Below are 27,835 nucleotides of genomic sequence, written 5' to 3' on the forward strand. Positions count from 1 at the left end.
CTCAGGGTTGGCCCAATACAAATGCTGTTTTTAGATTTTCCTTCCACTTCACAATAATACGCTGCAATGTGTTAGTCTGTTACTTTAAATCCTAACAAAATACACTGAAGTTTGTGGTTGTGATGTAGCTAAATTTAATGAAGTTTAATGGGCATAAATTGTGTATCTTCTGAATCAGAAATATTAGTATCATATAGATTTCTGTTTTTCATTATCTTATCCTAAATAAGATTTCAGTTCCATTTATTTACATAGTGCACACTGATAAACTTCATCTGGTATGGTTTTTCTCACTTTAGATTAACCTCATTCCATTCATCGTAAAAGTGTTAACTGTGTGGTATCCCTGACATCCGAGGGGCTCTGAGTCATTATAAAAGACACCACTTGAGAGCGCTTTTTTTTTCATGTTGTATAATAAAGTGGACCTTGTTTATTACTATTTGGGTCAAAATTTTGGGTCAAAACCGCCAAATCAGCTGAGATTTAGTTACTTAAGACTGGCCATGGAAAAAACCCAATAAACTCTTCCAACTTCTTTTTGAGCCTTTCTGACACACTATTTCTAATTTAATTCCCTTACAGCATTAATGTTTCATTTTATCCAACTATATACCATTTATGTTTTTTGGAATTGAACTACACCTTAAATTAACAATCATGATCACTATTTCTCATGCTTTATTGTGTAATTATAGAAATGTTCACCACTTGCTAGTCAGTAAAATGTTGGAGTGTTTTCATCCATAACACTAAAAACACTCCAAGGGAAAGAGGAAAAAGGCAACCATAGATTTTTATGGTTCCCAAACATTTCTAAATTCAGACGAACTCACTGGAATGTCTCCCATCGGCCACTTTCCCGATCTGGATGTCGGTCATGGGAACCAGCTTGGAAAGTTTGTTTTAATCCCAGACTACCCTTCTTCAAATTTCATTCTCACAGCTTTTTGTTTGGTTTTCTGTCTGCTGACACTGAACTTTTGTCTTGGTCTGCACCAAAACAAACTGAATTCAGTGAACATGAAAAGAGGCTTCAAGTGATCCTGAGTGTTTATCTTCTCATCATTCCACAGAAATCAGTGCAGGTAAAGATGTCGTAAAGGGACTGATATCAGATAAACAGTTTTAGATTATGGTTTTATTTCAGAATATTTCTGATAAGGTTGTTATATGAAAACTTATAGCATACGTGTTCATCTAGTGTTCAAGTGCAAATTCATCTATGTTGTGATATACATGAATGTGGTAACATTATACTGTATATACAGCATATATACATCTTAGGGCTTTACATTGTCACAAAATCAAACAGGCTTAGTTACAGTCTATGATGGTTAATATAGATTCTTTTGAATTAGGGTTCTGAGGTTTAGTAATAGTTCCCTTAACTGTAGGTGAAAGACGTGCTAACACCGTGAGCCTGTTGGAAAAGTAAATCAGTCGTCTCAATGGTGGATGTACAGGGGTTGGACAATGAAACTGAAACACCTGGTTTTAGACCAAAATAATTTATTAGTATGGTGTAGGGCCTCCTTTTGCGGCCAATACAGCGTCAATTCGTCTTGAGAATGACATATACAAGTCCTGCACAGTGGTCAGAGGGATTTTAAGCCATTCTTCTTGCAGGATAGTGGCCAGGTCAGAGAACAATACATGTTTCACATTGTCCACAGCCCAAGATTTGCGCTCCTTGCACCTTTGAAACCGACGTTTGGCATTGGCATGAGTGACCAAAGGTTTGGCTATAGCAGCCCGGCCGTGTATATTGACTCTGTGGAGCTCCTGACGGACAGTTCTGGTGGAAACAGGAGAGTTGAGGTGCACTTTTAATTCTGCCGTGATTTGGGCAGCTGTGGTTTTATGTTTTTTGGATACAATCCGGGTTAGCACCTGAACATCCCTTTCAGACAGCTTCCTTTTGCGTCCACAGTTAATCCTGTTGGATGTGGTTCGTCCTTCTTGGTGGTATGCTGACATTACCATGGATACCGTGACTCTTGATACATCACAAAGACTTGCTGTCTTGGTCACGGATGCGCCAGCAAGACGTGCACCAACAATTTGTCCTCTTTTGAACTCTGGTATATCACCCATAATGTTGTGTGTATTTCAATATTTTGAGCAAAACTGTGCTCTTACCCTGTTAATTGAACCTTCACACTCTGCTCTTACTGATGCAATGTGCAATCAATGAAGACTGGCTACCAGGCGGGTCCAATTTAGCCATGAAACCTCCCACACTAAAATGGTGTTTCAGTTTCATTGTCCAACCCCTGTAGTCAGACACATACTGCCTGTTTTAGCTGACTTTTAACTTAGAAATGAAAACAACTCAAACTGAAAACATTCATATCAGCAGGATGCAACAACATATGAGCTGAAATTGATACTCAACAACAGGCTGTTGTTAAGTTTGGAACTGATTTGTCCAGCTGAACAATGTCAGTCTTCCTTCAGGATTTGTTTTTTAATCTTCATTTTATTTGTCATTTGAATTGTACATTCCAATAAAATTTGTCCTCATTCAACCCTTGCCATAGGCAGCAGTGGGTAACTATGCAGCACCCGGGGATCATTTCAGGGCCAAGGGCCTTGCTCAGGAACCCTTAGCCCTGTTCTTGTATCAATCCACATCATCAGCTGAAAGTGAATCTACCGGGATCATTTTCCAAACTGCAAGGCCTGGAAAGCACAAGAACAATCTTCAATACTGTAGCACAACTAATGCAAAATCCAAAGATGTACTGTATTCTTGGCATAGCTAGAGCAGACTGATGACTCGGGGCTGATTTGCAGTAAGAAATAATTATTGGGCTGAACATACCAGCATCAAACATAACAGACATCTGACTAGCTTTCCCCCTCCAAGAACTTATTTTACCAATAATTGTACGCCCATACTGCCTCTATGTACTACAGGTAAAGGAACTACTAAGAATAATTTTACAGAACCTCATTTCAAAACGTCCAAAGCAACTCTTTAAGAACCTAACAATGTCTCAGGACAATAGGAATTTATTCAATGAATCAGTGAGAAGGAGGGGAAAGGTTTCCAGATTTTAGTTGTTCATATCAACCCTAGCTCTGTGACTTTTACACATCTTCTAGTCAGTTTTTCATTTTCTGAAAACATTAAAGTTCTGTATGTCAGTGAATTATGCAGAATCAACTTTATTCGAAAAAGGGTCACAGTTGTATTAAAAGTAATTGGAATTGAAAGGTTCATATTGACTTTGTCTAACAAGATGATTTAATTGTTTATATATGTATATATAATAAATATATACATATATAAACATATATAATATATACAGTACAGACCAAAAGTTTGGACACACCTCAATCAAAGAGTTTTCTTTATTCTCATGACTATGAATATTGTAGCTTCACACTGAAGGCATCAAAACTATGAATTAACACATGTGGAATTATATACTGAACAAAAAAGTGTGAAACAACTGAAAATATGTCTTATATTCTAGGTTCTTCAAAGTAGCCACCTTTTGCTTTGATTACTGCTCCACACACTCTTGGCATTCTGTTGATGAGCTTCAAGAGGTAGTCACCTGAAATGGTTTTCCAACAGTCTTGAAGGAGTTCCCAGAGATGCTTAGCACTTGTTGGCCCTTTTGCCTTCACTCTGCGGTCCAGCTCACTCCAAACCATATCGATTGGGTTCAGGTCCGGTGACTGTGGAGGCCAGGTCATCTGGCGCAGCACCCCATCACTCTCCTTCTTGGTCAAATAGCCCTTACACAGCCTGGAGGTGTGATTGGGGTCATTGTCCTGTTGAAAAATAAATGATGGTCCAACTAAACGCAAACCGGATGGAATAGCATGCCGCTGCAAGATGCTGTGGTAGCCATGCTGGTTCAGTATGCCTTCAATTTTGAATAAATCCCCAACAGTGTCACCATCAAAGCACCCCCACACCATCACACCTCCTCCTCCATGCTTCATGGTGGAAACCAGGCATGTAGAGTCCATCCGTTCACCTCTTCTGCACCGCACAAAGATACGGTGGTTGGAACCAAAGATCTCAAACTTGGACTCATCAGACCAAAGCACAGATTTCCACTGGTCTAATGTCCATTCCTTGTGTTCTTTAGCCAAAACAAGTCTCTTCTGCTTGTTGCCTGTCCTCAGCAGTGGTTTCCTAGAAGCTATTTTACCATGAAGGCCTGATTCACACAGTCTCCTCTTAACAGTTGTTCTAGAGATGTGTCTGCGCTAGAACTCTGTGTGGCATTGACCTGTTCTCTAATCTGAGCTGCTGTTAACCTGCGATTTCTGAGGCTGGTGACTCGGATGAACTGATCGTCCGCAGCAGAGGTGACTCTTGGTCTTCCTTTCCTGGGGCAGTCCTTATGTGAGCCAGTTTCTTTGTAGCGCTTGATGGTTTTGCGACTTTCCTGTTATTAAACCTGACAGGGCACACCTGTGAAGTGAAAACCATTTCAGGTGACTACCTCTTGAAGCTCATCAACAGAATGCCAAGAGTGTGCGGAGCAGTAATCAAAGCAAAAGGTGGCTACTTTAAAGAACATAGAATATAAGACATATTTTCAGTTGTTTCATACTTTTTTGTTCAGTATATAATTCCACATGTGTTAATTCATAGTTTTGATGAATTCAGTGTGAAGCTACAATATTCATAGTCATGAAAATAAAGAAAACTCTTTGAATGAGAAGTTGTGTCTAAGCCTTTGGTCTGTACTGTATATATTATATATATGTGAATATAATACATATATATATATATATAACAACAATAATAATATTACTATATTATTTTACAATTTAAGTATAGTAAATTAATTTTGGTGTATTAAGTAACTCCTTTGTTTCCCGTGGTAGGCTGCGACACCTGCTGGCATAAATGGATAACCGCATTTGGCAAAAATCTACAGATCTGCTCTGACACTTCCAATGTGTGTTCTTCTGGCATGTGTCAAGAGACAGGCCACCACACGGCGCTCCCAGTGTGCACTGCCCTTTTATGAGAAATGTAAGATCCAAAACAGAAAGATCCATAATGCACAAATGGTGAAAACTTGGAACAGTGGTTAACCTTTCCAGAAGTAACCAGCCTAATAAAATAGAATCCAGAGCAACATCTAAAGCACTGCAGATGTTTCTTGCCTCTCCTCTTTTACAGTTCATTATTCAACAACATGAAAGAGACCGGACAAAAATAGCATCTACATAGCATCTACAGGATGACCTTAAAAAAAAGGATGGGTCAGAATTACCCCAACTCTGGAAAGAAGAATCTGAGGGTCAGGTGGGGGGGTCATCTCCCCTGGTGTGGTGCTGTTTGTGTGGGGCCTTGGCCCACATCATTATATGGTGGGCTCCTGGCTGGTGGCCTTCTGGGATGTCTTGCTACTCGGCTGCCCAGGTGACCAGGCTGGGCTTGTACTGGGGGACATTGTCGCAATGCTGAGTCAGGGTATTCAGGGTCCTGGGTCTCTCCCTGGGCATCTTTGGCCTGGAGACTGCTTTTCTTGTACATCACTGCGGACATGTGGCTGCTCTGCAGGGGTGTCTGGTGCCTCTTTAAGGTGCTAAGTGTTGCAAGATTTTTGCCTTTATCACCATTCTAACAACTCTGCATGTCCAGGTGATAAATTTGCAAATAAAAATATTTATCACCAGTAATTGCAAACATTTGATGGTATTTTTTGCCACTGAGGGTGGCAAAGCCAGTTATAAGGTTTAGGTTCAAGCATACAAAAAAAAGAGCTGCAATGCACCAAACATAGTCATTCTGCAGTCCATAAAAACAGCTATAGTTCAGGATGAAATATAAGGATTGCCAAGACACTTGTGTCCTTTATGTTTGTGTTTTGCGTCTGAACTAGACTAATTATTAAATCTTATTTATAGTCCAAGCAACAAAGGAACAAATGGAGGCTGCTTGCCAAAAAGCCATGCAGGGGACAATCTTGTTGGAAGGAAATTTGGTCAGATATGTGTGGCAGAAAAATTAACACTGTACATCACCCTGAACACATTATCCCTGTGGTGAACTGCAGTGGTGGTAGCATTGTGCCGTGGGCATGGTTTTGTGCTGCAGGGATAAGAAACATTTTAGAGGCTGAAAAAGACTTAAGACTGGGGCAGTAATTCACCTTGCAGCAAGACACAGACCCTAAAAAAGTGGTAGGCAATCCCAGTGCATGAGGGCTGGTGTATTGTATGTTTTAGATGTTTCCCTGCTCTAATATGTCGAAATCAAATAGCTGGCTTATCTGCTCAGCCTCTCACCAAGTTCAACAGCAGCTTGCAAATAACCAACAAGAAACATAAAATATACAGGGCATCAGCCCCTGATCGTTGGAGTTGTCCTTCCATGCCATAAACATACAGCCAGAACTACAATGGAATTGTTAAGATCCAAGTATCTTCATGTGTTAGATGGCCCAGTTAAAGTTCAGACCTAAACCCCAGTGGGAATCCATGGCAAGATTTGAAAATTGGAGAACATCCATCAAATCTGACTGAGCTTGAGATATTTTGAAAAGAAGAATGGGCTCAATGGGCTGTAAAGATTGTGAAAACCATGTGTAATTTCCCTTCAACTTCATAATCACACAATACTCTGTGGTCCTATGTCACATAAAATCCCAATAATATACACCAAAGTTTGTGGTTGCAATGGAAAAGGCTAATTAGTATGAATCTTATTGGAAGGCACTGTAACTAATGTGAGAGTAGCTGAAGTCTGTCTGTGGTTTGCTTTCTAAACAGAGAGATCGTCCGCTCTTGTTCGGCTGCTTGTTCCACTTGTTTTGCTGAATCTTCGTTTGTCCTTCAGCAGCATCCCATCTGGGCCATTGTTCTGGATCTGAAGGCACATCATGTTTCTGCTCTCAGGACTGTAGCAGTTAGTGTCTGAACTCAGGTACACTTCATCTTGAAATTGGTCATTTCTACAGCTCTCCCATTTGGTTGAATAGCAGTTCATCTGGAGAAAGTTTGCATCTTCTACTGCAGCAGCTATGTTGTTCTTCTCTGTCACCATGTTCTCTGAATTTTGTTGGGAGGCGAGTCGGTTGTTGGGGAAAGGGAGCGGTAGGAAATGCGAGGAGCCAGTCACACACTGATTGAAACCTGGAGGTGGGGTTGATGGTTGAGGTGGAGACATGGAGATCTGCCGGACCATGGAGGTGTTAGGAGGAGTGACAGTCTTTGCGGAAAAGAAACGTTTCCTGCAATGAAGATTTTAAAGGAGTTAGTTTACACAAGTAAAAACTCCTTCCTGTTTAGATTAACTGTTGACCACAAACCTGAACCTACAAAGCATGAGACAGTTTTTGAACTTAAAGTATCCTGGGGCACTGTGTGACCTCGAATAGTCCTCAAATAGTTCTGGGTTTGAATCTATTTGTGTCACAATTTAAACCCTAAAAAGTATTGGTTTGCCATTTTCATTGTATCCACTTGAGATAACATCAGCTTGAGCTTGTTTGTTGAAATTATAGTTTAATAGTCTCACTGTCTTAATAACCAATAAATATCAGCTTGTTTCAAAAGCATTTATATTATGCAGTTAGGTTATTAAAGGGACTTTAAACTAGTTTTGTCCTGATAAAGGATTTGTTATCACGAATAAAGTTTGTTTCATTTATTTTCAAAGCTCAAGTTATTGAGATGAAGGGTACATATATTCATATTACTGCTACATATCATATCCAAGTGTCATCAAATTGAATGTAATATAACAAGTATTCATTTTGCACTTGTCACCCGAGGGAAAGAAATTTGTACTTTTTGATTAATTCTGGAAAAAGGAACACAGAAAAGAATTCAGAACCACAAACATTTTTGTTTCCAGTTTTGTTTTCCAACCAGTCAAACTTGAACGAACTTTTTTATCATTTAAATGTTATCATGCTTTGTCAATGTCATTTGAAACTCTGATTTTGTTGAAGCTGTTATCAGTTTTACAAAACTAAAATAATTAAAGTAAATCCTGCATGGTTTAAGGCATGTTTTATACAGGTCCTTCTCAAAATATTAGCATATTGTGATAAAGTTCATTATTTTCCATAATGTCATGATGAAAATTTAACATTCATATATTTTAGATTCATTGCACACTAACTGAAATATTTCAGGTCTTTTATTGTCTTAATACGGATGATTTTGGCATACAGCTCATGAAAACCCAAAATTCCTATCTCACAAAATTAGCATATCATTAAAAGGGTCTCTAAACGAGCTATGAACCTAATCATCTGAATCAACGAGTTAACTCTAAACACCTGCAAAAGATTCCTGAGGCCTTTAAAACTCCCAGCCTGGTTCATCACTCAAAACTCCAATCATGGATAAGACTGCCGACCTGACTGCTGTCCAGAAGGCCACTATTGACACCCTCAAGCAAGAGGGTAAGACACAGAAAGAAATTTCTGAACGAATAGGCTGTTCCCAGAGTGCTGTATCAAGGCACCTCAGTGGGAAGTCTGTGGGAAGGAAAAAGTGTGGCAGAAAACGCTGCACAACGAGAAGAGGTGACCGGACCCTGAGGAAGATTGTGGAGAAGGGCCGATTCCAGACCTTGGGGGACCTGCGGAAGCAGTGGACTGAGTCTGGAGTAGAAACATCCAGAGCCACCGTGCACAGGCGTGTGCAGGAAATGGGCTACAGGTGCTGCATTCCCCAGGTCAAGCCACTTTTGAACCAGAAACAGCGGCAGAAGCGCCTGACCTGGGCTACAGAGAAGCAGCACTGGACTGTTGCTCAGTGGTCCAAAGTACTTTTTTTGGATGAAAGCAAATTCTGCATGTCATTCGGAAATCAAGGTGCCAGAGTCTGGAGGAAGACTGGGGAGAAGGAAATGCCAAAATGCCAGAAGTCCAGTGTCAAGTACCCACAGTCAGTGATGGTCTGGGGTGCCGTGTCAGCTGCTGGTGTTGGTCCACTGTGTTTTATCAAGGGCAGGGTCAATGCAGCTAGCTATCAGGAGATTTTGGAGCACTTCATGCTTCCATCTGCTGAAAAGTTTTATGGAGATGAAGATTTAATTTTTTAGCATGACCTGGCACCTCCTCACAGTGCCAAAACCACTGGTAAATGGTTTACTGACCACGGTATCACTGTGCTCAATTGGCCTGCCAACTCTCCTGACCTGAACCCCATAGAGAATCTGTGGGATATTGTGAAGAGAACATTGAGAGACTCAAGACCCAACACTCTGGATGAGCTAAAGGCAGCTATTGAAGCATCCTGGGCCTCCATAAGACCTCAACAGTGCCACAGGCTGATTGCCTCCATGCTACGCCGCATTGAAGCAGTCATTTCTGCAAAAGGATTCCCGACCAAGTATTGAGTGCATAACTGTACATGATTATTTGAAGGTTGACGTTTTTTGTATTAAAAACACTTTTCTTTTATTGGTCGGATGAAATATGCTAATTTTGTGAGATAGGAATTTTGGGTTTTCATGAGCTGTATGCCACAATCATCCGTATTAAGACAATAAAAGACCTGAAATATTTCAGTTAGTGTGCAATGAATGTAAAATATATGAATGTTAAAGTTTCATCATGACATTATGGAAAATAATGAACTTTATCACAATATGCTAATATTTTGAGAAGGACCTGTACTTTTCTGCCCACTTTAGGGCAGCAGAATTAAGATGAATCCTGAGACAAAAATCTCTTCTAACAGCGGATTTTACCTTTGCAGCAGTTATGCAAGACGGTTATTATACATAATTGCTCTCACCAACTCCTAAGAGAAAGGCTTGAAAAAGCTGCTTGACATCACACAACAAACACAACATTATGACAGCTCTACAACAGAACCTACAGAGTGACTTTGTGCAAAGGATTGGGAAAAATTCCTTTTAATTGAAAATGCGCTTCATGTTATAGGTTTCCATTGCCAAGTAGCTCCATCTAACCTTCAAATTGCCAAGTGCAAGCATGGTGTTGAATACAGTAGGATGCACCACCACTGGACTCTAAAGATGTGCAGACATTTACTCTGGAGGGATGAATCATACAGAGTGAGACAGAGAATCATACTTCCGTCTTCCAATCCTGTGGACGAGTTTAGCAGCTGGAAGGAGAACAACACTTTCCTGGCTGCAATGTGTCAAGTGTAAAGTTTGGTGCTAAAAACATTATGATGCAGAGCTGTTCTTCAGCAGTTGGGCTCAGCTCCTTACTTCCACTGAAAGGTACTCTTAATGCTGTATTAAATTAAGACATTCTGGACAATTTTATGCTCTCAACTTGTGGAAACAGATAAGAGATAGCCAGTTCCCGTTACAACATGATTGCAGACGAGTAGACAAAGCAAAGTCTGTAAAGACATGGATGAGTGAGTTAGAAGAACTTGTAGAAGAACTTGATGGACTGCACAAAGTCCTAACTTCAAACTGAAAGAACACCTTTGGAATGAATATGGGACAGACACTGGCAGACCATGTCATCCTACATCAGTGTCTGACCTCGCAAATGCACTTCTGGAACAATGTTAATATATTCCCATAAATGTCTCCCTAAATATTATAAAGATATTACTGAATGAGTTAAGCTGCTATAGCTTCAATTGATGGGTTGACATCTTATCAAACCCAAATTAATTGAACTTGACTGCATTGTTTTAGAACCAACTGGAATTGGAATAACTGACTGACTGTATGATTGGATTGAATCGACTATGTATTTCAATATATAATATAAATGAAACCTTTTTCATAAAGTTCCTTAAGACGTTGTTGTAAAATGTCACTATATAAGTAAACTGAATTGAAACTTTATTGAACTGGATTAAGAATAGAACACTCAAATTAATTTGTGTAAGTAGGCAGAAGGGCAAATATAGTGTGATTTAGACTTTCCCTTCTGGGTTTAAACCAGTGTCTACACTGCAACCTGTCTGAAGGTGTTAAGCTAAAATTTTTCTCATGAGTCCACAACAGAATCCAAGCTCCTACCTGCAGCAGTGTCTCCATGCCAGGTGATAGAGCTCGAGCACGCTGAGCACCAGAGACACGGCTGACACAGCCAACATGAACACTATGAAGACATTTTTCTCTGTGGGTCTGGAGACGTAACAGTTGACTGGATGTGGACATGGCCACGCCTGAGGGAAAAGGGGAAAGCAAAAAAACACAAGTTTCAAAGTAATCACTTCATAATATGACATTTATAGATTATCTAATATGACATTTAGAAGAATTTTTGTTTTTACCTTGCAGACATACAGAGGTTGGAGGAAGATTCCATAGAGAAAGTACTGCAGACACAAAAACAACACCTAGATAGAAAAAAAACAGAGTTAAACTTTGTTTACAGTAAAATAAAATGTTTTAAAAGATTGTATTCAAATGGAAATCTTTGTTGCACTCTGGCTGCTATTTAAAAAAATCTCCTATTTAGTCCTTGTTTTAGCCTTTTTTTCTGACAGGCATTTAAAAAAGCTCCTAAACTCAGTGAATGAAACCATGTTGTAGGTCTGGAGCTTAGGAACACTGATCCAGCAGCATGGTCCTGTGTTACCCCTTATTCACAATGCTCTCTGTCGCAAATAGAAGGCATTTTAGTGAATGTTGTAATTCACACTAGCTCCATGGCACTGCAGCACGACGGAGAGCCCTTCTCCATCGTCCGTCAGTGATACGGACCAAGTCTATTTTTGATGGATGACAGAGCAGACAGAATGTAGTCAGTGTGGACTAGGGGTTACTACAGGTCATATTTTGACAGTTTAGGCTGACAGGCAACAAACTGTTTCACACTTAAATTAAATCTGCATTTCAATTTCAGAAATTGTGCACAAACATATGTTTCTAACATACATTGCTATAAACAAAGGAACACACTGAAAACACATCAGATTTCATTTGGGAAAAAAAAGTTTGCTGAAATGTCCTTTCATTACATTTTTTACTTTTAGCCTCTCTCTGTTATGGAGCATGAATGATTTGGAAATAGCAGCCTTTTGGAAGCCCTTGACACAAGAAAGGTATATTTAGAAATCAGAAATTGCCGGGAGAGGCTGCTGTTTCAGTTAATAACTGCTAACAGCAATAATCCCTCATAAGAGTTGTTAAAACCTGCCACCATCATACGTTTGTGGCTTCATTTAACTAAAAGGAAACTACAGTTTTATTAAATGTTTGGAGTTACTTCTTTCAGTCCCTCATCTGCACACAGTTACGTTTTAATAATAAACACAGGAAAGTTTGCTATGGAGGGAATTTCTCACTGGATTTAGGAGCTTTTCTGACAATTTTACCAACTCTTCGGGAATTTTTTATTTATTACGAATGACAATAGAGAGACAAGGTGCTTTAGTCACTGAGCCATGGTAGACTATTGCTTCTCAAAGATGCTTTATTTCTTCCTAACCATCCACATAATTTTTTTCCAGTACACAATGCATAATAAGCAGTCATGATCAGGTGGACAGAAAATGAATAAAAAAACCAACATCCAAAGAAAAACTGGAGAACAATTGACCAAGGCTTCTTTAAAATGTTGTAAGGATGGCTGTTTTTCACTCAAAGATAATGTGGGGTGATTTAAAATGTCTAATAGGCTAAAAGCGTAATTAGTAATACTTACCTCCATGATGGTACGGATTAGAATACTCAGCACGTATGTCTTTAACAGCGCCCCTCTCAGTTGAACTCGACCTGCAGATGGACCTTCATCTTTATCCTTTCTCTCGTCCTTCTCCGCATTTCGTCCATGTTTATCCCCTCCACCTCCTTCTTCACCTCCTCCTTGGTCTTCCTCTTTCCCCCCTCCACCTCCTTCCTCCTCCTCCCTGCTCCTCCTCTTCTCCTCCCTGCGAACCGTGTGCATGGCGTGACCCATGTAGATTAGACTTGGAGTGGACACAAACACAATTTGGAGCACCTAAGAGGCAGCCGCAAGATTTACAGTCTGAATCAAGGTTGCTGAAACCCAAACTTAAATAAAAATAAATACATCAAACTGGGATGTGATCTCCCAACAAAGTAAAGCTGTTATTTTCATCAGTTCAGGACATTCACAGACTAGTCCTTTTAAACTGTCCGACAAATAAAGTTTCAAGCGCCTGCTTGCACCTGCAACATTGATAAGGACTTCTTCAAATGATGTTACACATTAAACCCAAAGAATACTGTTCTTACATAGTGGTTCTTTAAATTCACTGCCAGCAAGTCCTGTGAACTTGATATTTTCTTCAATCTGAAATTAACACAGCTTGATTCACCCTTGTGGAGGGTGTCAACTTCTCCCTAACCAATCTCAGTGTCTTCACCAGAACTGGTCATACTCTGAGGTCCATTATAACCTCTTTCAGTGCCTGTTTTGTCACATTTTCTTGATGTCTCTATCACATCTAGAGGTTGAATTTTTTTCCCATCCTTCATTGCGAAATGGCCAGGGCTGAGTCAGATTACACGCAGAGTATCTGTGAACAGCACTTTATAAGTATTCCACCAATTCACAATTAGATGAAATCTTGACTGTACCATTCTAACCAATTAATATGATCTAAACCATTGCACTTCATCTGACCCGAGCACCTCCTTTTACACACTTGTTGTGTTCCCTACATGGCTTGTGGCAGACTACAAATGGGATTTCTTGGGGCTTTTCACCAACAATGACTTTCTTCAAGCCACTTTTCCATAAAGAAACCATGACTAGTAGTTTATCCCTCAACAGATTCTGACACATGAACTGTAGAACTCTGCAGCTCCTCCAGAGTTACCATCTTGGCTGTTTCTACAGTTAAATCTCCCGTTGCATGGGCAGTCGATTTAGAATAGTAATGTGTTGGTAGGTTTGCAGTTGTGTCTAAGTCATTCTCTTCTCAGATGGTGGATTGAACAGTGCTCCATGAGGTGTTCAAAGTTTAGCATAAAGTTTTATAACCTACCTCTGCTTTAAACATTTCCACATCTTTCTCCCTGACCTGTCTGCTACATTCCTTAGTCTTCATGATGCTGTTAGTCGCACAGCGCATGCTCGCCGACCAGATACTGAGTGTGGAGCGGACCAACCCGGACTCCTTAGTTATCGTCGTTGGCAACTTTAACAAAGGTAATCTCACCCACGAACTCCCCAAATATAGACAGTTTATAAAATGTCCGACCAGAGAGGACAACATTCTGGACCACTGTTACACCACCATCAGAGACGCTTATCACGCCGTCCCACGTGCCGCACTGGGCCAATCTGACCACATCATGGTCCACCTGATTCCTGCATACAGGCAGAAACTAAAGCTATGCAAACCTGTTGTGAGGACGACAAGGAAGTGGAGCAGTGAGGCTGTGGAGAATCTCCAGGCGTGTTTAGGCTGTACAGACTGGGATGTGTTCAGGACTACTACCAACAGTCTGGACGAGTACACAGAGGCTGTGACTTCCTACATCAGCTTCTGTGAGGACAGCTGTGTACCATCATGCACCAGGGTGAGTTACAACAACGACAAACCCTGGTTCACAGCCAAACTCAGAAGGTTAAGACTGGATAAGGAAGAGGCCTTCAGGAGTGGGGACAAAGACATATACAGAGAGGCGAAGTACAAGTTTGGCAAGGCAGTGAAAGAGGCCAAACGACTGTACTCTGAGAAGCTCCAAAACCAGTTCTCAGCCAACAACTCTGCGTCTGTGTGGAAAGGGCTCAGGCAGATCACCAACAACAAGCCGAAAGCCCCCCACTCCGTCAACGACTGACTGCTGCTTTGAAAGACAAAGGGACAGTCCTGCAACCATCCCCCACGACACCCCCTAACACCTGCATCCACAATCCACCACCCCCACCCCCCCAACCTCAAGAGGGGCCTTGGCACCTCCAACCCCCCCCCTGAAGTTCCCCCCCACCAGATCCCCTACCCACACCAGGGACGGCTCTTTCCATCCAGGAGAGGGACGTCAACAAACTCTTCAGGGGACAGAACCCCCGGAAAGCTGCTGGACCGGATTCTGTTTCACCAGCCAGCCTGAAGCACTGCGCTGATCAGCTGTCTCCAGTCTTCACAGACATTTTTAACACCTCACTGGAGACATGTCATGTGCCAGCCTGCTTCAAGTCCTCCACCATCGTCCCTGTTCCCAAGAAGCCAAGGACCACAGGGCTTAATGACTTCAGACCGGTCGCCCTGACCTCTGTGGTGATGAAGTCCTTTGAGCGCCTTGTGCTCTCACACCTAAAAGACATCACCGACCCCCTCCTGGACCCCCTGCAATTTGCCTACAGAGCCAACAGGTCTGTAGATGATGCAGTCAACCTAGCCCTTCACTTCATCCTCCGGCACCTGGACTCCACAGGAACCTACGCCAGGATCCTGTTTGTGGATTTCAGCTCTGCCTTCAACACCATCATCCCAGCTCTGCTCCAGGAGAAGCTCTCCCAGCTGAGTGTGCCCGACTCCACCTGCAGGTGGATCACTGACTTCCTGTCTGACAGGAAGCAGCGCGTGAGGCTGGGGAAGCACGTCTCTGACTCCCTGACCATCAGCACCGGTTCCCCCCAAGGCTGTGTTCTCTCTCCTCTGCTCTTCTCCCTGTACACCAACAGCTGCACCTCCAGTCACCAGTCTGTCAAGCTTCTGAAGTTTGCGGACGACACCACCCTGATTGGACTCATCTCTGATGGTGACGAGTCCACGTACAGATGGGAGGTGGACCATCTGTTGGACTGGTGCAGCCAGAACAACCTTGAGCTCAACGCTCTAAAGACAGTGGAGATGGTTGTGGAGTTCAGTTAGAACCCAGCCCCACCTGCCCCCATCACCCTCTGTGACTCCACAATTGACACTGTGGAATCTTTCCGCTTCCTGGGAACCATCATCTCCCAGGATCTCAAGTGGGAGCCAAACATCAGCTCCCTCATCAAGAAAGCCCAGCAGAGGATGTTCTTCCTGCGGCAGCTGAAGAAATTCAACCTGCCAAAGTCTATGATGGTGCACTTCTACACAGCCATCATTGAGTTCATCTTCACCTTCTCCATCACCATCTGGTACGCAGCTGCTACAGCCAAGGATAAGGGCAGGCTGCAGCGTGTCATTCGGTCTGCTGAGAAGGTGATTGGCTGCAGTCTACTGTCGCTCCAGGAACTGTACACCTCCAGGACCCTGAAGTGGGCAGGGAAGATTCTGGCTGATCCCTCCCACACCGGTCACAGACTCTTTGAGACTCTCCCCTCTGGCAGGAGGCTGCGGTCCATCCGGACCAAAACCTCACGCCACAAGAACAGTTTTTTCCCATCTGCCATCAGCCTTGTTAACAAAGCCCGGAAACCACCCTGACACTCTCCCTTTCCCCCACACCCCCCTTTTTTGCTGACAGGACACCTGTAACCTGCAACTCTATGCGTTACATTAACACTCAGCTAGGACTCCTGCTTTACTTGCACTGCCATACTTGCACACTGATCATCTGCACTGTTGTACTGCTCTCGCACCCAATACTGCTCTATATTTACTCTCATTCACTTAAAACTGTGCACATATATTTATATTATATTGTAGATATGTTTATACTGTTTAATTTGTACTGTATTGCACCGACTACGCCAAAACAAATTCCTTGTATGTCCAAAAACGCACTTGGCAATAAAGCTTTTCTGATTCTGATTCTGATTCTAATGTTCTCTGAAAAACCCCTGAGGCTGTCACAGAACAGCTGGATTTCCACACGTGTGTATTTTGTTTACTAAAAAGTGACTTGTAAGGGTAACTGGTTGCATTGGAATTTTACTTAAGGATATTAGAGTGAAGGGGACTGAACACAAGCACTCCGTTCTTTTCAGGTTTTTATTTTTAAAGATTTTTCAGCATTTTCCTCATTTTAACATTTTCCTTCCACTTCACTGCTATGCGGCATTGCAAAACACAGACATTTTAGCTTATTGTACAAATATCACACCATTCACTTCTGACCAGGACTGTTGAAAAGGCTCTCATCATGATGATATTTTTATTTTAAACAATCTTTATTTCCACCAACTGATAAACTGTTTATTTAGCTGCACTACATGTCTAAGTAATGCTCTTTAAAGGTATTCTTCTGCTATTTTAAAACTCAAGCTGATGCTGCTTATGATATCCATAGTTCAGTGTTATCTTCATTTTGAAACAGGCTTCTCTCTTAAATGTGAACTAAAAGGTTTGAAAGAATAATAGATTCTGTTTGGCCCTAGGAACGATAAAATGCCACAAACACATGTGTTGGACACTCTTCCACGGTTAGCTTCTGAAGACATCTCGATAGGGTGATATCTGTGAACCCTCAGTGATGAGTCAGAAAAATGCAGAAAATGAGAGACTGACAGGCTGAGACAGACACAGAACCAGTCAAGCCTAATTCTTTTTTAAACTTCTGTTGCATTTTTATTCACCATATTAGTTTTTAAAAGTCCAGCAAGGTTCCTTTGGTTTTGCCATCATGCAAAAGAGATCAGAAACCAGCTTGTCCAGCAAGATCACTGATTCAGCTTTTAATTCCAAAGAGAGGAACAGCTGAAGATCTACCACCTGAAAGATGGAAGAGATAAGCTTGAGGCTGGTTCAAACAAATGTTGCAGAGAGATCCCCCATCCACTGAGCTGATGAACAGGACATCCAGACCCGCAGTCAAGGGATCCAATAAAGTTCACTGAGAGGTGACACAACAACATTCAACAGTCTTATCAATTTATTTATTGAATGAACCTCTCAGAACCTGAGACCTGGAGGCCTTCCTCTATTTATATTCCTCTTTCCTTTCTAAGCTTTCCTCAAAGTTACGACATGTATTTCAAATCTAAACAATATGTGAATAAATTCTGACTGTTCAATCCAAAATCCATATCATACCAAAATCCAATATTCTTATTTAATCCATATTTAATTTCTCTTTCAATAGTCAAATTTCACATTTATTTATGTTTCTTTACTAAATTGATCATTAATACATATTAGTGAGATTACTAGTAAGAACATTTATTCTGTTAGGGATTATATCCAATATAATCATTCAGTTTCAATTGAAGTGTTAATATTGTGATTCTGAAAATAAATGAATGTTATAATTTATTTTTCTCATCTCTTTCTTACAATCTGTTTATAGAGGTCTACCCCCTGTATAATACTTTTTCAGCAGAGATCCTCCAAATTAGCATAAAGTATTTAGTTGGAAAAAGACATAAAACATGCTGTTTTACCATCAGTGACAGATTGTTTTTACACAACAAACAATTAACTACTATTAACCTATTTTTGGATCAATAAAAAAAGTTCTCAAACTGAAACAATCAAAACAATTAATTAAAAAAACATTTATTTTGCAAAAAAACAAGAACTTAATTTAGGTTTTGATTTTTTGATTAAAATCATCTTAAAATGTTTTACATCCTAACATCTAGGGAATGTTTTCTTTGATTAAGAATATGAAAGAACACAGACTGCCAACGTTGGATTGAACTGCATATGTGGAAGCAAATACAAGACGTTATCCAAAGTCTTCTCTCCCACATCAGGGTGTTCCTTTACAGTCTTATTTTATTGACAAATTTGAAGTATAAAAGAGTGAAAGAGGCTACCCCAAGGGGTACTGGTACCCTAATTGAAGAACCAGCGCTTTAACTTATGTAATTATAGCTGACTAATTATGTAAAAGAATAACCCTGTCAGATTTTGACTAATTTAAGACCAATAATAGAATATAGTTTAGTCAATGAGACTTATAATAAGTAACCCTGTCAGTTGCTACAGTTAATGATCCAATTATCCAATTATGAGGTTTGTAGTTGTAATAGAACAAAAAGTGAAAATATGCACATTTTAGTTGTCCATTTGACTAGTTAAAACGTTAAGATCAATTGTCCAAACGATTATTGATTTCTGATCCAGCAAATAATATTTCCTTAATAACTAGTTAATTAAGATAAGGATGGCAAATTAAACATTGTGAAGAATTAATGATCCAAAAAAGGTTGTTTTCAAATTCAGCAATAATTCTTTAAAATATTATTTTATGAAAGTAATGTTTTATCTACTCTTCTGATTTTGCATTGTGACTGGTTGTTTGAAGACATACATATATTAATTAGTTGTAAAACTAATTTAACCTCATTTCCAAGTTCTATAAGATAAACCTTGGTTCTTAAATATAAATATTCACGTTGAACTGTCAAATCATTGCATAAATTTCATATTTTCCCTCTTTCCTTTGTTGTACATAGTTCATTAAATAATAAATTCTTATTTTTAAAGAGAATTGTTGTGAATTTATTCCATATGTGTGTAGTTTGCTGTTCAATAATGCCAGTGCTCAAATCACTCTTTCATCTATTGTCCTAATACCACCGCCAAATTGGACGGGTCTTCCCAGGACAATACTTGATTGACCAAAAACCTATTTAATAAATATTAAATAGTATAAGCATCCTGATGGCACAACATTTTCTTTAATCTGAAATTAACTCAGCTTGAAACACCCTTTTGGAGGGTGTCTACTTCTCCCTAAGCAATCTCAGTGTCTTCACCGGAATTAGTCATATTTTTAGGTCCATAATAACGCCTTTCAGAGCCTGTTTCGTCACATTTTTATGAATAACAAAGGAAAACAGGAATATTTCTGCCTGTTTCTGTATTTGTCTTTCAGTATTCATTCAGGGCCTGGTAAAAGCATTCTTACCCTTTTGAACCATTTCACATTTTGTCAAGCTAGAACCACAAACCTTCATGTATTTTATTGAGATTCTATTTTTTAAAGTTCATATTTTTCAGGACACCGTGGATGAATGGAGGTTATATTGTGAAGTTATGGGATCAAACACAGGGGATTTAAATTTGATTTTGGGTGTTTTTTTCTAGCTTTAGAGGCAGATTGAACATAAGCACTTAGAGAAAATATTAGAGATAATTTGTTTTCAATTTCAGATTAGCTTCTGATTATGGATCAGAGTGTGTAACTAGTGGTGCACAGACCAACACATTCAAACAACCTACAGCATACTAATTAACGGATTTATCACTGCAAATGTGATGTGTTCAGGTTATTACCCAGTATCTTATGTGTGCTATAGGAAACGCTCGGTCGTAACAGACGTTCTCGCAGCCGGGCTGTTCTGTGTCACAGTCAAAATCTTCCTGTTCATCACCCCATGATGACTCGGCAGCCGTCCCAAGCACCAGGATGCGGAAGATAAACAGGATGGTCAGCCACACCTAAAGGGCAAGAGTCAACAGAATGCATATTAAACCATCGGAAGCCAGAACAACATGGCAAGCATTTCTAGTAACATAGCCATGTGCTACAGGAAGTTAGAAAAGTAGCAGTTTAAGAGTCCTATCAACCAAAAAGTATTGGAATTGTTTATCATCTGCTGACGGATTTTTGCTGATGTTGTGGTACTTGACCACATATTCAAATTGTTGGACTTGTCTTGGATTTGTTGGACTCGTGATTGTTTTTTTTTTTTTCCTCAAGACCAGTCAAAACCACAGTTGCAAAAATGTTTTTAACTGCAATTTAGTGTAAAAGTTCTGGTCACATTCAAATGCAACCAATAAAGTTGTTTTACTTTGAAAAGTTTAACGCTGCCACCTTTGCCCCAATGTGTCAAGGATGAGGAAAAGAGAGGGTCAAGAAAACAAGAGGGAGACTCATTTTCTAGTGGCAATCTATGCAAATTTCTTTCTGTGTGTAAAACACACAGAAATAACATTAAGTGAGTTACAACCTCCACCTGGAGGTAATGCTAACTCAGTCTACGTTAAGCTGGATGTGTAAACTCTTTAAAGTTGTTTGTTTAACTTTTTTGAAAAAGTGGCATATAGTTGAGGGTCTGCTTCCAAGTTTGCCACAGCCTAAATTTTCTGTACCTAAATGACGCAACCAGTTAGCCTGTAGCCCTGTTATAGGTTAGCTTGCTAATAAGCTGCAACAGGCAGATTTTCTCAAGACATCTGCAGAAGCAACTACATAATTCTGATTACTGTAATAGTCTTACATTAGTTTGGTCTTGGTCTCATCTGTGTCATAGTCTTGGTTTTGTCTTGGTGTTGGTATTGTCTGGTCTTGGTCTTGTCTTGTTTTCGGATTTGTGTCTTGACTACACTTTTTGCCCTGTGACACCTATGGCAAATAATTATTCTCCTGAGTGTATTCAGCAGTTTTCTCATTTTCTTATATGCTTGTAAAACTAAGTTGAACTCATGTGACATGTATGTGGTGTGTTTTGTGCTTGTTTGTCATACTTTGCCAACAGAGGTGGAGTGTTCCTGTACTTCCTCCAGGAAGTTACCCAAAAGGCTCCAGTCTGCCATGACTGACTAAAGCTGATCCTGGACTTTTTATTTCACCCCGCTCGTGATCTCTGAGTTGCTGACCTGCAGATACAAGATGCTGCTAAGTGAGAAAGGACAAATAACAGGTTTAAAGTTGACCTATTATACTGCCTCGTAAACATTTGGGATAGGTCTATAGGCTATACAAAACATGTTAATTCAATTTTTTGCACAAAATCATTCTCAGATAATGAGATTTCACCTCCTCAGTTTCCCCTTTTTTGAGCTCCTTTCAGAATGAGCTGTTTAAGAGCTCTGTCAGTTTTATGCAAATTAGCTGTATCTGGCTGCGCCCCCATCCAGCATGTCGTACACATAAAAACGAAATCGAATCTCATGAAGGGCAAAACATAGTCGCACATACTTGACTCCATGGTTGCGGACTCAAAGCGGATGTTCGCCGGACATGTGCTCGCAAAGCTCAATTTTTATGACCGCGCACATGGTGCCACACAATTAACTGCTCCACGGGAAAAAGTCTCCACATCAAACTGTTTTATATGTGACACACTGCTCTGAGCATAAAAATACAGAGGGTAAAAAACTGAAAAAATAAATATGAAGTATAACAGATTTGTTAGATCTGATACCATCACCTGCAGCTTTTACAAATTATCTTAGCATTAAAATGTGAAGAAGGCACTGAAAAGCACAGATTGTACTCACTATGTTGTGTTGTGTGTGTATATGTGTGTGTTCTTCTATTATCTTGACCCCATTGACTCCATCTCCACCCTGGCCCCGACCCCATTTATAAAAATGTCTGTGCCCGTGTCTTAGTTTAGCCACATTCCCAGTTCCCACACTCCCTCTCCGTCTGCCTCTGGGGACGGAAAACTGGATGCCGGCTCTCAACATGTACACACGCAAACACACACACACATACTACACACACACATACATACACACATATACACACACACTCTTGTCTTACTATATATTGTGAGGACCTTGTATTGGCTCTCACTGACATCTATTCATTCATTTACGATCCTTTCTATGGCCTAGCCTTGACCCTACCCCTAAACCTCACCATTACCAGTACATACCTAACCTTAAGCCTAACTTTAACACAATTTAGACCTTATTCCTAAACCTAACCCCTAGCAAAATAACAAGTGAGGACCATGAAAATTACCTTTCTTTACAACAAACGGTCTTCACCTTGACGGTGAAATACAAAAAATGGTCCACAGTTGGCTGCAAAAACAGGAGCACACTCACACACACACAGAAAATGTCCTTCATTCTGTCACTGCACTCTTGTGTTCTTTGAATTCTGAAAATGGACCTGCATGTTTTTCTTCTTTTTAAACAAACTTTGGTGTATATACAGTATATATACATATACATATATATGTATATACATATATACAGTATATATACATATACATATATATATATATATATATATGTATATATATATGTATATATATATACATATACATATATATAGCATCTCAGATGCTGTCGGCTGAACATCCATTATGCGAATCTCCCGTTCAAAGGTGCTCTATTGGATTGAGATCTGGTGACTGTGGAGGCCATTTGAGTACAGTGAACTCATTGTCATGTTCAAGAAGCAGTCTGAGATGATTCATGCTTTATGACATGGCGCGTTATCCTGCTGGAAGTAACCATCAGAAGATGGGTACACTGTGGTCATAAAGGGATGGACATGGTCAGCAACAATACTCAGGTAGGCTGTGGCGTTGACACGATGCTCAATTGGTACTAAGGGGCCCAAAGTGTGCCAAGAAAATATCCCCCATACCATTACACCATCAGCCTGAACCGTTGATACAAGGCAGGATGGATCCATGCTTTTATGTTGTTGACGCCAAATTCTGACCCTACCATCTGAATGTCGCAGCAGAAATCGAGACTCATCAGACCAGGCAACGTTTTTCCAATCTTCTATTGTCCAATTTTGATGAGCCTGTACGAATTGTAGCCTCAGTTTCCTGTTCTTAGCTGACAGGAGTGGCACCCGGTGTGGTATTCTGCTGCTGTAGCCCATCCACCTCAAGGTTCGACGTGTTGTGCGTTCAGAGATGCTCTTCTGCATGCCTTGGTTGTAACGAGTGGTTATTTGAGTTACTGTTGCCTTTCTATCAGCTCGAACCAGTCTGGCCATTCTCTTCTGACGTGTGGCATCAACAAGGCATTTGCGCCTACAGAACTGCTGCTCACTGGATATTTTCTCTTATTTGGACCATTCTCTGTAAATCCTAGAGATGGTAGTGCGTGAAAATCCCGGTAGATCAGCAGTTTGTGAAATACTCAGACCAGCCTGTCTGGTACCAACAACCTTGCCACTTTCAGAGTCACTTAAATCATCTTTCTTCCTCATTCTGATGCTCAGTTTGAACTGCAGCAGATCGTCTTCACCATGTCTACATGCCTAAATGCATTGAGTTGCTGCCATGTGATTGGCTGATTAGAAATTTGTGTAAACGAGCACTTGGACAGGTGTACCTAATAAAGTGGCCTGTGAGTGTATATACATGCATATAAAGGGGTTGGACAATGAAACTGAAACACCTTTCATTTTTTACCTCGCCTGTGATACACCTGTTGCAGTGCAGGGATCCTTGTCCCGTTACATGACTTGGCTTCCTTAAGCCTCATCTGGTGGACAGATGGCCTCACGTTTGACTCTAGGTTCAAGAAGACTTTGGTCTACAAATGAGTTCACAGTCAACTCAGAAACTCCAACGAGGGACAGGTGAAATAAGATTAATCTGGTATTGTACAACACCGTCTCAAAAAACTCCAACACAAGGCGGTCTACAGAAATTAGTTGTTTTCCAGTATACTTGTTCGGATTTAGATGCTCTTGTGCGTCTTTCAGGGGAGCAGTGGTCTGAACAGATGGTGGCTTGGAGGTGTTCTCTGATCTGCGATCATTTGTTCTCTCATCATGATCTTAGATCTAGATAGGCATTGAAGGAAGTCTTGCAGACTCATCCAAACAGGGCAAAGGGCAGCCCATGATCTTTTCTGCTGATCTTTTGACTCTCTACAACCACAGCACAGCCAGCATGCCACACAGTAATGACATACAGGGGTTGGACAATGAAACTGAAACACCTGTCATTTTAGTGTGGGAGGTTTCATGGCTAAATTGGACCAGTCTGGTAGCCAGTCTTCATTGATTGCACATTGCACCAGTAAGAGCAGAGTATGAAGGTTCAATTAGCAGGGTAAGAGGACAGTTTTGCTCAAAATATTGAAATGCACACAACATTATGGGTGACATACCAGAGTTCAAAAGAGGACAAATTGTCATGGAGGGAAACAAAAACCTTTGGTCATCTTGATCTCCAATGTTCCATTTGCGTTTATTTATTTATTTGTTTATTTACATGTATTTACCTTTGTTTAACTAGGTATGTGATGGTGCATAAAATCTTTAAAGCCTTTGATTTGATCTTAATTTGATTAAAACTGACCCTAATAAAGTGTTTTTTTAAGAATAGAAATGAAGACACAAAAATAGAAGACATCACAAATATTTGTAAGGAGATGATTGTATGGATGGAGGAACCTTTCTCTACTGGCTGAAATTGTTCTGTGACAAAATTACATCACAAATTTTTTCAGTAGACATGCCCATTTAGTTTTACACTTCAATTACCATTTTTGAAGCACCACAGTGGAAGAAAATAATTGACATCATCTGACATTCTTCAACCAGATAATGTTTCTCTTTCTGAATGGACTCTTTTCATTAACAATTTTTATTAGATTTTTTTATTACTTGTAATTTACAGTTTAATTATAGAGACTTTACTGGACAAAAAGTTGTAAACCCAGGAAAAAAAACCAAGTAGATAACATTTAACTTGGAATTTACAGCAGAAAACAAGTCAAAACCACACATTTCTGATCACTTCTTAATCAAAAATCCCCATTAAATGCCCTTCCTTTCCTGTTTTTGAGAAACCATAAAGGCTTTGAACAGATTGTTTGTTTGTGTATGTGTGTTCATGTCTTTTGCAAGTGCTCCCAGCATCATTAATAACAATATTACTTCCCAGTTTAGACTTTCGCCTGACCTTTGTGTGCCAACATATGTGTGTGTGTTCATTAGCAGCAATTGGTATTGTTCTGCATCCTGTCCACATAGCACACACACACACACACAAACACACACACACACACACACACACACACACCACACACACATATATACACTGACATATCTTCAAACTGACAACTTATTATAATTTAAACAACAAATCACTTAATAATATCTACAGTGATATCCAATAAACAAAAATATAGATTCTGATGAGGTTCTCTTATCAGACTAAAAGCACCTTTTAAGTAGGTATTAAACATACGTCCCATTAGGCACACATTTCTGTATTAAAAATGTTTTTTATTGGTCTGATGTAATATGCTAAACTTATATTTCATGTAAGAAAACCATTATAATTACCCAAAATAAAAGCTTAAAAACATCGGTCTCTGTGTAATTAATCTATATAATCTGTTTAACTTTGTGAATTGAGTTACTGAAATAAATGAACTTTTTAATAATATTCTAATTTATTGAACATGACTGTATACAATATATTCTAAGTTGAAAGTAGTCTTATTAAAGCTGTGAAGGTCATTGTTTTCATTTCACTCCAAATGTTGACTCAACAAGTGGGTTGAGGACTTTTTTTTTCAAATGGATACATTAGACAGACTACAAACTGTTAAATATTTGGTGAAGACATTTTACCTGATTCAAAATGCAGACGTCAGCAGTCTGAGGCAAACTCACAAAAGGTTTAGTGAAGTTAAAGCGATGGCTGCCTCTTTCCTCTGCAGGTGTCGAGATTCGCTACTTCACAGCTGATCTGGAGGGATTTGTGGAAGACAGTTTGTATCTTCTCTACAGTTTGTCTCAGCACCAGGCTAATAACTTCAATATCAGCTAAAACTAACTGAGACTAACAAGACGGATGAATGAAGAGAGTTGAGTAAACAGAGTCGAACCAGCTGCTGTTTGTATCCAGAGAACTGGAGTGAAATAAAATGTGAGTGTGACTGTGATTTATACCCGCCTCTGCCCCCTCCTTTCCTCTCTGCTTCTCTTTCTTATCCACATCTCCAAAGGAAGTGGGCCTGGTGCCTCGCTGCCTGCTATTCAAAATTAATGTATGTGTTTGTTTGTGGCTTCTGACATCTGAAGGAAGCCATGTATTGTGCGAGGAAACAATAGCTGAAAGTCTCCGTCCTGCATTCCTTCATACGTTCTTCTCTATATGTCACTGGTTGCTGGTTTAAATGACTGCTGCTGACATAGTTTTTATTAACCATCCAAGTTCAGCACCAAATCTGAAGGTGCAAAATTTAACAAGCATCATTAATGGTACTGTATAGTTCTTTCAAAATATATTTTTTAAATAGGACTTACTGGGGTTTAAATAAAATTTCCAATTGCCATGAGCAACTTTAATGTATCAGATTCTTAACACGTTGCTGTCACCTTTAGGTATAGGCTACAGGATACTGAGCAGAAGAATGCTATCCCACTTTTTTGAATTGACTGGATAGAATGCTGAACTCACCTGTCTTGGTGAGAGGATGATGTCACCTAGAAAGGGCTGATTGGGAGACCCAATCTGACCCAGAGCTGTATTTTGGACTTTTATGCTGGTTATTGTTTGTCCATACCAAAAAGCAGTTTGAGACTAGGCATATCAATAAGTCCACGTGACCAGGGCACTTTGGGTCTCCTGCTGATGACTTATTTTTTCCTGTGTGACTATATCTGTGAGTGTCTGTTCTGGACATTAGCTGAGCTGTACACCAACCACGTCTTGGTGGTGAGCTGGATCAGATGGTAAGGGAGAAAGCCAGACAGATGTGGTGCACCCAATCATACAGTCAGGCTGTGCTGGGAACAAGTCCAGGAGATCTTCAATTCTTTACCAGCTTTTCAAGGAAAACATGGAACTTAGGATCCTAGTGGGCCGTGTTTGGAGCTGTCATTGCTGATGTCACTGCATTGACTTGGAGCCGTTAGATGGTTGTTACCCACTGAGGCAGTAGATTCCAAGCCAGGTAAAAGAAACCCATGGTGAAGAGAGGTATGAGGTTGACAAAGGAATACTGCAAAGCTTTATTGGCTTATAAGACTAGATGCACCTGAGGAGTATTGATAAACCAAGTGATAAGACAGGAGTGCCAGGATTTACCTCTTATTTATATTAAAATTGTTTTGGTGAACAGGGGCCCCAGACTGGGTAAGCAGTGCTTCACCAATACTGTTTACAGTGAGAATGTTGTACTCGGAGGTTCTCCTTCACATGACTGACAGCCTTTGATTTTGACAGCAGTGATTCAGGAGCCTGGGAGGACTCCTCTATCACTGTTGTTAAGGTTGCTAGGCTGGTCAAGCACCTGTGCGGTTACAAGACTAGGTGGATGGTGGAGATTTAACCCAAGTTCCTTGAAGCTCTGGTTGTTACTTGTCTGTCATGCTTGTGGAACACGGTATGAATTTCAGGATCAACGCCTTGGGACTGGC

The 27,835-nt window shown here is 40.2% G+C and overlaps 1 protein-coding gene across 1 annotated transcript; it reads right to left on the reverse strand.

Annotated features, from left to right (window-relative positions):
• Window positions 1–6,555: 6,555 nt before the first annotated feature.
• On the reverse strand, window positions 6,556–26,310 carry LOC124858665 (gap junction alpha-5 protein-like). The gene is made up of 7 exons (XM_047350790.1): window positions 26,042–26,310; window positions 21,214–21,345; window positions 20,017–20,181; window positions 12,594–12,890; window positions 11,218–11,283; window positions 10,961–11,109; window positions 6,556–7,217 (listed from the first exon to the last, which is right to left on the reverse strand). The coding sequence occupies exons 2-7, from the start codon at window positions 21,280–21,282 to the stop codon at window positions 6,749–6,751; spliced, it is 1,215 nt and encodes a 404-aa protein (XP_047206746.1). The 5' UTR covers window positions 21,283–21,345; window positions 26,042–26,310; the 3' UTR covers window positions 6,556–6,748.
• Window positions 26,311–27,835: the final 1,525 nt, after the last annotated feature.

The sequence above is a fragment of the Girardinichthys multiradiatus genome, chromosome 22 (assembly GCF_021462225.1).
Source record: "Girardinichthys multiradiatus isolate DD_20200921_A chromosome 22, DD_fGirMul_XY1, whole genome shotgun sequence".
Taxonomy (NCBI): domain Eukaryota; kingdom Metazoa; phylum Chordata; class Actinopteri; order Cyprinodontiformes; family Goodeidae; genus Girardinichthys; species Girardinichthys multiradiatus.